General features: G+C 39.6%; 1 protein-coding gene across 3 annotated transcripts in view; it reads left to right on the top strand.

Annotated features, from left to right (window-relative positions):
• Positions 1–6,692, top strand: part of STX12 (syntaxin 12) — a 35,788-nt gene extending 29,096 nt beyond the window's left edge. For 2 of the 3 annotated variants that reach the window (XM_025856729.2, XM_073903113.1), the window contains 3 exons: positions 2,251–2,323; positions 3,298–3,380; positions 4,688–6,692. In XM_025856729.2, coding sequence (XP_025712514.1) covers positions 2,251–2,323; positions 3,298–3,380; positions 4,688–4,780 — 249 coding nt within the window. In that variant the 3' untranslated portion in view covers positions 4,781–6,692. The remainder of the gene's footprint in view (positions 1–2,250; positions 2,324–3,297; positions 3,381–4,687) is intronic. The other variant, XM_073903112.1, reaches the window with a different exon arrangement.
• Positions 6,693–12,253: the final 5,561 nt, after the last annotated feature.

Here is a 12,253-nt window from a genome sequence, read left to right as displayed (position 1 = left end):
CATTTCCTACATCTAATATACATCTAATATTCTATTCTAATGGAGTAGAGGTTGTGTCTCCTCGACTGTCACATTGTGCATCTGACATTTCTAGCTACCAAATGTGTGGGCTTTTTCCACATCAAGCAATCTTTCGACACCAGCTAGGTGTTTTACAATTTAACCCAATGCTCACACTGTCTACCTGGAGTTAGCATCAGATCCCACAGCTTAAGGGCTCAGTCCCACAACCCTCCCCCCAACTTGGGAAGCCAACTAAGTCTAGGTTGTTACCTATGCTTCTTACTGACAGGCTATCAGTTGGAGGTTCCTGTGACCCCCTCATTGGGTTTGATTAATTTGCTAGAGCAGCCCAGAACTTAGGAAAACAATTTATTTACTAGGCTACTGGTGTATTATAAAAGTTACAACCCAGGAACGGCCAGATGGAAGAGATATGCAGGGCAAGATATGTAGGAAGGGGTGCGGAGCTTCTGTGACCTCTCCACCTGCACCACTCTCCTAGCCCTCCATGTTCACCAACCCAGAAGCACTCTTAGTCCTGCCATTTAGGGTTTTTATGGAGGTTTCATTATGTAGGCATGATTGATTAAATCATTGGCTCTTGGTGGTTGATTCAGCCTCCAGCCCTCTGATAACACAGTTGGTTCCCCTGGCAACCAGCCCCCATCCTGAGGGGCTTGTTCTTTAAGCTCAGGTGTGGTTGAAAGGGATGTTTTATAAGTAACAAAAGCTAATTTTCTCTCTTTTACCACTTAGGAAATTTCAAGGGTTTTAGGAGCTCTGATCCAGGAATGGGATGAAGACTAAATATATATTTCTTATTATAAATCACAGTTTCACACCCATGTTATAACCAAGCTGGGCTATTTGCTCTTTAACTCAATTAACTTTTTGTTTATATGGCTTCTCTTTTGCTTTAAGGTGCAACTCAAGGGGCGCCTGGGTAGCTCAGTCGTTAAGTGTCTGCCTTTGGCTCAGGCATGATCCCAGGGTCCTGGGATTGAGCCCCGCATTGGGCTCCCCGCTCAGCGGGAAGCCTGCTTCTCTCTCTGCCTCTCCCTCTGCTTGTGTTTCCTCTCTCGCTGTGTGTCTCTCTGTCAAATAAATAAATAAAATCTTTAAAAAAATAATAAAGCTTTAAAAAAAAGGGTACAACTCAAGTCCTGCTGCTTCTACAAGCCTTCCTCTATACACCTTCCTATAACCACTTACTAGTCACTTCCTATATAATGACTTTTCTTATTTATCTTATTGTGTGCTCATCCCATCCTCCACCTCCGTTAGCGAGTAAGCCTTTTTGTATCCACAGCAACTAGCAGACTGTCCCTACTACAGTAGACTCTTAGCAAATAATTAAGGTTTTGATGTTCTGGTAAGAACTAGTCTTGCCAAGTTATGATTCGGAAGTCGTGGCTTTCAAGCATTGTTTTTTATTGTAGCGTTCTGAGAGGCAGTGTATTGCAATCGAAAGAGCATGGGCTTTAGAGATATTCTGGCTGCAATGCCTAGTTTCCTTACTGACCAGCTTTGTGACTAGACAGTTATATAACCTCTCTGAGCCTTATTATCCTCAAAGATACTTGACTTCATAGAATGACTGAATGATTAATGTAAATATCAAAGAGGCATAGTAACATAATGAAAACATCATGAACTTTTAATTCTCAGCTCTGCCTCTTGCTAGCTTTGAGACCTTGGGACAAGTCATCAAACCTTTCTTGAGCCCCACTTTTCTCTTCTGTACAATGGGGATAGTACATGTCTCATTGTGTTGTCATGAGGACCAACTAAGTAATGATTAATCATAGCTGACACTTACAAAGTGCGTATTGCACAATTCCAAGAACTTTAAATATATCAGCTTATTTAGTGCTTCTGCACTTTAATATGAGATGGGTACAGTCAGTGTCCACATTTTAGAAGGGACAGCCCAGAGAGGTTCTTAACCTAAGATGGTACCACAAGACTGTGGAGGATTAACTTCACACAGCAAGAGTGGGTTCTCTCTAGCTGTCAGTCAGGCTTCAAGAGTCTGTGCTTTAATTACCTACCTGGTATAGTTCTTGGCACATAGTAGGCATTTAGTAGATATTAATTAACTTTATTTTCATTTTCAGTTTATGGAGAAAGCATGATTTATAAGCCTTAGAAACACATGTGTTATGTTTACACCAAAATTTTGGCTAGGTAGAGGAATTGAATTGTCTAACATGTTGCTTGATGTTAATTATTCTTTGTGTTCCCTAGGCTGACATTTTGGATGTCAATCAAATATTTAAAGATTTGGCCATGATGATCCATGATCAAGGTGATCTAATTGGTATGTATCATTGATACCTTTAACCTCAAGGTGAGTTGATAGTAGTACTTGTGTGTGAAGAAGTCAGTAAGACATGCCTTAGGAAATTAAGAATGTCATTTAAAAATTATTAAATTCTTTTTTTGGCCCCCTTTTTATATTGTCAGATGTAGAAACTAAAGGGAGACCTCCGTGATTACTCAGCTCACTTGCCATTGCCTCTTGTTTAGTCTTTGGCTGTTTAGGGAAATAGCTCTTGGCTTCCCAGCTTTTTTTTTTTTTTTTTTTTAAAATCTTTTTTTTCTCTACTTTTTTTTAAGATTTTTTATTTATTTATTTGAGAGAGAGAATGAGAGAGAGAGAGAGAGAGCACACAAGATGGGGGAGGGTCCGAGGGAGAAGCAGACTCCCCGCCGAGCAGGGAGCCCGATGCGGGACTCGATCCCGGGACTCCAGGATCATGACCTGAGCTGAAGGCAGTCGCTGAACCAACTGAGCCACCCAGGCGCCCGGCTTCCCAGCTTTTATCTCCAGAAACGTACACAATTTTGGGATTAGTAACCTTTTTTTTTTAAGTTTTTTATTTGGAAATGATTTCAAGTTTAGAAAAGTTGCAAAAATAAAAAGACTATAAGGAATTCCTTTATAACCTTTACCCAGATTTGCCTCTTGTTAACATTCTACCCCCATTTGCTTTAGACTTGCTCTCTTTCTCTCTAAATATACATATGTATACATAGTTTTTTCTGAACCATTCGTGGGTAAGTTGCATACTTCACAACCCTTTGCCGCTAAAATGGTTCAGTGTTTATTTCCAAAGAATAGAGCTACCGTCTTACCCAGTGGTAACTTTTGATTCCATGGCTGGATAGTTGGAATGGTGGAATGGTGAAACCAGGAGCCAGAACATCAAGAGTGTGTTTAATTTGCAATCTTGAAACATCTGATTGTGGTAAAAAGGTAAAAACATCCACTGCCCTTCTGTCTATTTGCAGACAGCATAGAAGCCAATGTGGAAAGCTCAGAGGTACATGTAGAGAGAGCCGCTGATCAGTTACAGCGGGCTGCCTACTATCAGGTAAGAGCGCATACCAGGGACAGCCGCTATGCTGAGACTTCAGGAGCTGCCACAGCCTGCTGACGCCCTGAGAGCAGCCGCAGGCTTCGGCCTAGGCTTCAGCCGGAGGGGCCGTTGGTCGTAACTGCATCCGCGGTCCGCTCTTAATACTTTCCTCTGCGGAGAAATCGACAAAAAGACATCAGTCCTTGAATAAACTGACACAGAAGCCTCTTAGCTACAAAGCTAATCCCAGAAGCTGGCATGATACCTAAATCTGGTATAAGGCTAATTTTGTATTCTGAACAGCTAAAATTTGTTCCAGTTAGTATAGTAATATGTACAAAGTAGGACTTGGTGGATACTTTATGTTGACTGCAGCCACAGAGGATGGACAGAAAATCAATGCCAACTGCTATTTGTGAATAAGTAGGGGGTTACCATTTTTCTATGAATAAATGGGAGTTAATCGTTCTACTTTGTATGAAGTGATATTTTTTTTTACATATTAGCTGAAACTGGTTTTGTGACTTTTACCTGGGTCTTTATCTCAAGTGTGCAGGTACTGTGATTGAGGTCCTCTTCATTTCCTCTCCGTTTGGTGCTGTATGGCTTTTTAATAAACAGCATTTCAGTCATTTTCCATGTTCCTAAGATAGTTGTATTTTACCTGGAAATGTTCTTAAGGAAATTTGTATTTAATAGTTGTGTTTCCCTTTAAAAACTGAGTGATGATGTTAGTGTTAGACAGTACAGGACTTACGAAGTAAATTATATACATCCACTCAATATTATGTGGGAGTTAAAAGAGATGTTTATGAAGAGTTTATAATAACATTTTTGTGCTAAAATGTTAAGTGAGAAAGACATCAAACATCATACAGTATGATCCCAATTCTGTCAAATAACAATATGCATAGATAAAAGATCATGAGAAAGTACAATCAGAGTGTCAGTGGTTTTATCTGTAGATGATTATTTTCTTTCTGCTTGTCTGTATTTTTTACAGAAAAAACACAAAATTTTATAATAGTTATAAAACCTTTATTAAAATGCACAAATAACTTATTTTATTACAAATAATGCCTGGCAGCATAAGTATAAACAGTCCCTTTGCAGAAATGTATTAGGGGATCTGGAATTAGAATTTGCACTACTGCCTTGCGCTGATAACTGTTGAGATTTTGGGAAGGTCTCTGCATATCTGTGCACAGATAGAGTTAATGCTGGATTACAAGGAGGCAGATTTATGAAACACTCTTGGAGTCTTAGATATGAAAATTTTTACTTGTCTCATGAGTGTCTTCTTTATATATTTTTCTCCTCAGAAAAAATCTCGCAAGAAGATCTGTATCCTGGTGCTTGTCCTGTCTGTGATTATTGTCATCTTGGTACTTATTATCTGGCAAATTTATAAATGAAGTGATTGCCTCAGAGCCGCCTTCCGCTGAGCTGTTTTCAAGGGCACCTGCTTACTGGAGTCTTTCCAGAACAAACTGATCACAAGAAGAGAGCATACACCAGAATGTCCTGTAATAATTTAGTTAGAAAATAACTACTAACTAGTCCTTTGGAATTAGTGACCTATGGAGACAGTATTTATCAATTTATGTATACATTCTATTGATTTCTCAAATTAGGAATTAATTTATGTGGATTTTGCATTCTCTTATATTCTGATTGCTCTTCATCTCCAAGTGTTTACTGAAAATTCCATTCTAGATATTCTTGTTTTGACAGGTGACACTACAGTCTTGTAATATTGTTATTTTATGTGTATACTAGATTCACCTTTTTACTAGCAACTGAGGTAGAATTACTTTCTGACAGCCAGCACATTTGTCAGAAGCTATATAATAAGCTGGTACTTTTTATTATTTAACATTTTAATTTGAATTTCCAAGAAGCCTATTCTCTATCTGCTTTGAAAGATTTTGGCAATATATTTAACTGGAAAGTAAAAATTGCACATTTGATCCCGATTAAAAGTATCTATTTGAGCTGGCCAGTTGTCAAAGGACCTGTTAACGGGGTCTAACGTTTACTTTATTATCTGCTAGTGTCATCCATGGCAGTTCATCTGCACACACACTAAACCATCTTGTTCACATTTTTAAGAGATTAATTTAATTAACATTATTATGCTCTCTGGGGTCTCTCTCCCCCTGTCTGTATAGAAAGGGAGAATTAGACAAAGCATGCTTTTGGAAAGCAAATAGGAATTGTTTGGAATGATTTAAACTTTTTGTTGTTGTTCACTTGTGGTTCTACATTCCTGGTGAATGATGAATATTGCTGTCAGAAGGCTGCCCCTTCCCCCATAAGGGCTGCTGGGCATTTGATGGCAGGAAGATTTTAAAAGCTAGACTGAAGTTGGTTTAAAATTTAGTTCTGTGAACCTGGTGATAAAGCAAAGAAAAGGTTCATTTTTGTAAATACTGCTGGTTTGGAATAGTGATGTTAGACTTATCCTAATTTATGAACAAGAGATTAATCTCCATGCATAGTTTTAGACAAAAAAAAATGTTTCAATAAAAGATTGCTGTCTTGTAATAGAAATGTTGTCCACTTCCCTTTTTCACACAGGTCTAGAGCAGTTAAAGGGAATATAATTTCTGGAGGCTCTCACTTATATAAGTGTGAATTGGGCCAACAATTTCAGTTCATCCTTTAGTGAATTAGAGGACTGGGCTACCCTGGATATATTTATATTCATTTCTTCCACTTCCTTTAATGTTACTTAATCTCCTTTTTTACCAAACTAATGTGAATAGTAGGGAAACAAGGGCCCAAATGCCTAAGTTTCTTTGTACTCTTGCACCATTCCACTCCTTAATACAAATAAACATTTTAAAAAAGCTTTTGTAATAAGTTTTTATGAGTTAACATGTGGTAGCTATTAGGTAAAGTGCTGTCCTGAGAAAAATTGAGACTGGCAAGAAGACTGGAGGTCAGGTGAGGATTGGTTTGGGGATGGAATAAGGGCCAATGCTGCCCTTTCCTTGAAAAACAGGATGGAGCTCCTGGGGTGTGACAGGTGGCCCAAGCAGCAGCTTCAGGGCTCGTTCCTTGGTCCTACAATCAGCTGGACTTGGGTACATCATTTGTAACATTTAAGGCAAAAAAATTCCTGATTGTGAAAAACAATTTCAGTTTGGGTTAAATGAAGCTATCATAGATAGGTGTGTTCTATAATACTGTGTAATCCAGTGGTGGTGATAATAGTGGTCGTGGGTAGCCAATTTGACCTTGGCTTAGAATTTGAAGGGCCTGGAGTTTATGGTAGTTGCCAAGAGGTTCTGCTAGATGATCTTAATAAACCTGTTCACAGAATCCTCCTTATCTCTGCTTTGTTTGTCTTTGGGGGGAAGAGGGCACCATGGCCTAGGACAGTGGTTCTTAACCATGGCTTCACATTAGAAACTAAAAAAATATACCTCAGTGCCCCTGCCACAAGATTCTAATTCAGTTAGTTTGAAGTACAGCCTGGGCATTTAAAAGCTCTAGGTAATTCTCATGTGTAACCATGGTTGAGAACCATTAGTTTGGAGGTCAAAAACTAGACTGGAGCACAGAAGGCTGAAGAATCTTGGCTCTGCCATTAACTTGCCATAGGTTATTAGGAGAAGTCATTTAACCTATAGGCCCCAAGTTTTCTCAGTAGCTCTCTTCTAGCTCTAACATTTTCTGATTATAAGGATCACAGGGGTTTGGTCTGAACATAAACATTCTGTTTGCCTCGGTATTCCTTTCCTTTCCTCTTCCCCTTTTTCCTTCCTTTATGGAATGTTCTAGAAGTAATAAGCAGATCTACCATTCTTTGAAGTGAATTAAAACTATAGTACTATACAGGGTAAAGTAGAAATGTCATTCTGGGCCCTTCCTCTGGGAATGTTCCAGGACAAAAACTTGTAGCTGCTAGACTGATGCTCCCAGGGCAGGTTTTGTCCTGTCTCATCTGCCAAGGAGTGGGGATACACACTGTTTTATACCATTGGGCAACAATATCAGATTGGAATTACCATTGCCATCAGTGCAAAGTAAAACACCCTAACCCACCTCCATTCGTTTTTTTAATTGAAGTATAATTGACTACAATATTCTATAGTTTAGGTATATAACATAGTGGTTTGATATCTATATACAGTGTGAAATGGTCACCACGAAAGTCTTGTTACCGTCTGTCACCAAAGTTTTTACATTATTGATGATATTACCTATGCTGTATTGTATCCCCATCAGTTATTTTATAACTGGAAGTTTGTACCTCTTTATCTTCACCTATTTTGCCTGCCCCCCACCCCCCCCCCCCCCCCGATTCTGGCAACCAGCAGTTTGTCTCCTGTGTCTATGAGTCTGTTTCTGTCTTGTTTTCTTTGTTCATTTGTCTTGTTTTCTAGATTCCATATAAGTGAAATCATATGGTATTTGTCTTTCTCTGACCTATTTTAGCTAGCATAATACCCTCTAGGTCTGTCTATGTTGTCGCAAATAGCAAGATTTTGTTCTTTTTTATGGCTGAGAAATATTCCATTATATATGTATATATATAATCCCATTTTCTTTATCCGTCCATCTATTGATGGACACTTGGGTTACTTCCATGCCTTGGCTATTGTAAATAATGCAAAGGACATAGGGGTGCATGTGTCGTTTTGAATTAGTGTTTCCATTTTCTTCAGATAAATACCCAGAAGTGGAATTGCTGGATCATGTGCTAGTTCTATTTTTTTCTATTTTTAATTTTTCGAGGAACCTCCATACTATTTTCCATAGAGGCTATACCAATTTACATTCCACCAACAGTGTACAAGATTTCTCTTTTCTACACATTCTTGCCAACACTTGTTATTGCTTGTCTTTTTGATACTAGCCATTCTGACAGGTGAGAGGTGATATCTCATTGTGGTTTTGCTTTGTATTTCCCTGATGATGAGTATCTTTTCATGTGTCTATTGACCATCTGTATGTCTTCTTGGAAGAATGTCTACTCAGGTCCTATGCCAATTTTTTTTTATATTGAGTTGCATGAGTTCTTTATATATTTTGGATGTTAACCCCTTAATGGATATATCATTAGCAAATATCTTCTCTCATTCAGTAGGTTACCTTTTCATTTTATTGATGGTTTCCTTCACTGAACAAAAGCTTTTTAGTTTGATATAGTGCCATTTGTTTATTTTTGCTTTTGTTGTCCTTGCCTGAGGAGACAGATCCAAAAAACTATTGCTAAGGTCAATGTCAAAAAGCTTACTGCCTATCAGGTCTTATATTTAAGTCTTTAATCACTTTGAGTTAGTATATAATTTAAAAGAGTGGTTCAGTTTCATTCTTTGGCATGCAGCTGTCCAGTTGTGCCTACACCATTTATTGAAGAGACTGTCTTTTCCCCTATTACATATTCTTGTCTCTTTTGTCAGATTAATTGACCATATGAAAGTTAGTTTATCTTTGGGCTCTCTATTCTGTTACATTGATCCATGTGTCTATTTTTGTGCCAGTAACATACCATTTTGATTACTATAGCTTTGTAATATAGTTGGAAATCCAGGAGTATGATATTTTCAGCTTTGTTCTTGTTGTTCTTCTTAATACTCCATTCTTTTTTAGGGGTGCCTGACTGGCTCAGTCGGTGGAGTGTGACCTTTTTTTTTTTAAGATTTTATTGATTTATTTGACAAAGAGACACAGCAAGAGAGGGTACACAAGCAGGGGGAGTGGTAGAGGGAGAAGCAGGCTTCCCGCTGAGCGGGGAGCCCGACGCGGGGCTCGATCCCAGGACCCCGAAGGCAGACGCTTAACAACTGAGCCACCCAGGCGCCCCAGAGTGTGTGATTCTTGATCTCAGGATCATGAGTTCAAGCCCCATGTTGGGTGTAGAGATTACTTAAAATCTTTTAAAAAACCCAAACAACTCCATTCTTCCCCCCCCCTCCTTCCTATTGAGAGGTTATCCTTAGTCACGGGAATGAAGATTTTGCTTTTGATTTTAGTGTGAGTGAGTGAGAGAACACAAGTAGGGGGAAGCTGCAGGGGGAGAGGGAGAAGCAGGCTCCTTGTTGAGCAGGGAGCCCAATGCAGGGCTTGATCCCTGGACTCCAGGATCATGACCTGAGCCGAAGGCAGACCCTTAGCCAACTGAGCTACCCAGGCGCCCCTACAGTGGGCTTTTTAAAGTACCATCTTTAAGTGTGAGATAATGACCTTCCAACTTTTTAAAAACGATATTTCAAGACTATAAAAATGAATAGGTGGTGATATCATTGGGAAGTCTTCATTTTTAAATCTCTTTAGTTGACCAAATAAAAGTTGACATCCCTATATTACTTTTTCCCGCCCCCCCCGGGTCCACAACATCTCTGTCTGTGAGACACTTGTCTAGACTAGCCCCATCACTTTACAATGGAAGAAGCTGAGGCCAGGAATGGCAGTCTAATACAGGAATTTAAAGCTAGAGGAAGTGCTCTACATGTGCATAGTCATTTGTGGGATGACATTTGAACCCATATTACCAGTAATTTACTATGCTAACTGTAAAATTTTTTGTATATTTCTTGTCTCCTTTTTACAGATTAGGAAACTGAAGCATAGTATGCAGCCTGCCCATAGGCACACAGTTTAGGAATGATGGAGCCAGAATTTGATCTCAAGCACTCAGACTTAAAACCACACCTGGAGACACTCTACACTGTGTTTTTGCTCACCTCCTCTTTCATGAAGCATTCTCTAAAAATCTGGAGTAGTGGCAATTTCTTTTTTTTTTTTTTAAGATTTTATTTATTGAGAGAGTGAGAATGAGAGACAGAGAGCACATGAGAGGGGGGAGGGTCAGAGGGAGAAGCAGACTCCCCGCCGAGCAGGGAGCCCGATGCAGGACTCGATCCCGGGACTCCAGGATCATGACCTGAGCCAAAGGCAGTCGCCTAACCAACAGCCACCCAGGCACCCTGGAGTAGTGGCAATTTCTGCCCATCTTTTCTTTGGTCACGACCTTGTGAACTTTTCATTCACCACCCTGCTAAATGAAGCCTCTGGTTTGTAGTATGTATTCACAAACACACATTTTTTTGTGTCTCCATTTGATTACTCAGAAATCAAAGAGGTTTTAAGAAAGTTTTCTGACATCAATATGCTCCTAATGTCTTTGGGTTCCATTCTAAGGGGGTCTCAAAGTCTAAGAAATTAATCTTAGTTGAGATACCAGAATCCCAAGGCAGTTGGCCCATCAGTCTTTCCATTTCAGGGACTGCTGCCCTTCAGTTTGCTGATCTATACTGACATCATTGGCGCCCAAACAAAGAGCATTTTGCTTTGTAAGGCCTAGGTAAATGTAAGGTGCCATTACATCAGAAGCCAGTGTGAATATCAGCTGTGCTGGAAACAAGAAATATGGCCAAGGAGTAAAGAATTATAAGGGTAAGAATATAGCGTTAGGTTTCTTGGGTGTGTAGTCAGCACTAGAAGGGATCAAATAATGGACCACACACAGAAGCTGAGAAATTGAGAGGCAAAGTTGATATTTGTTATGTCACTGTTAGCTAGAAATGGCTTCAACACCACCTTATGCCTGAAAAGGTCATGGAACCTTGAAGGCCTGGACAATCTCTGTAGATAAAAGTACCTTGTTCTTTTCTGTCACACTCAAAACACTTGAGAATAATTCCTTCTCAGGAATCATGTACTCATGCTCAAAGGAGGAGCCATAGCCTGTTTTCTTGAAACGAAGTTTAGAATTTGTATTTTTCCTATCAGCCTGGTCTTTGGAATCCCACGACTGGAAAGGAGGATATTAACAGGTAATTTGATAAGTGTTCCAATCAGCATCTTTGCCGGATAAGTTTACTGTGCTTTTGAAAGTCAGAGGAAAAGGTGATTTTCCTGCCTGCCTACGAGTTGACAATTTAAAAATCCAAGTTAATATTATGCTGCAGTTAAATTCTGATGCCCTGGAGAGGTCAAAAGGGCAAACACCAGGCTGATGTTTGATTTAAAAATCTAAAGGACCAGTAGCAGGGAATCAAGAAAAGAAATAACTCTACCATAGAGATAACTTGCTGTGCAGTGCCTGTTTTCGGGTGAACAATAACTTTGCAATTGGTTTCTTTAAAAACGGCCAATTAATCCTCTCCTGTTTTCTACAAAAATGAAAAAGTGTTGGAAATCAGTTGTGTGCTAATAATAAATGTAATTGACCAACATCTAAGTATGAGAGACTGGTGATTTAAGAGCACGGCCTTTGGCATCATACCGATTTATGTTCAAATCCCACTCACTTGTTCTGGGTTGAGGCTAGGTAACTCAATCTCTCCGAGCCTCCCCTCAGGAATCCTACCTAGCTCACTGGTGTTGTGAGGATTAAATGAGATGATCCATATAAAACATACTTGCACAGATAAGTAAGCATTCAATAAAGCCTTTACAATCAGAGGCTCTGCTACTTATTGGTCTCTTTCGGGCTACCGTAGGCCTAGGACAGGCCTGAATCCTAATGCTTCCTTGCACTATTTAATTACCATGACCAAAATTTTAAAATCCAAAGGGGCCACAGCTTAACTATTTCATTCATACACACTTAAGATTTGGAAGCCTGCCTTCGAATTGGATCCGCCCTTTGCTGCAGTTTGTCCAGTTTTCATAAACTAGATGATCCCCTAATGCAGCCTCCCAGATAATCTACAGAAATCCTCAGACCCAGATTTGGATTAGGAAGGGGATGTAAGTAGCATGCATGCAGCTCTGCGAAGAGCCGTTAGAAGAGAAACTGACCACTCCACTCTCTGAGTTCTGCCTTCTAGCTTCTCTCCAGATTGGGGTGGAAAGGCTGATGGTGCAAGCGCAGGACAAGGACAGGGTCCCAAGACTTTAGAGCCCAGGGGCGTGTCTGGAGAACACAG

This window comes from Callorhinus ursinus, unplaced genomic scaffold (assembly GCF_003265705.2).
Source record: "Callorhinus ursinus isolate GAN/ISIS: 27379988/994484 unplaced genomic scaffold, GSC_fseal_2.0 scaffold18, whole genome shotgun sequence".
Lineage (NCBI taxonomy): Eukaryota > Metazoa > Chordata > Mammalia > Carnivora > Otariidae > Callorhinus > Callorhinus ursinus.
The sequence above is the reverse complement of the archived record's forward strand: the minus strand, read 5'-3'. Positions and strand labels throughout refer to the sequence as shown.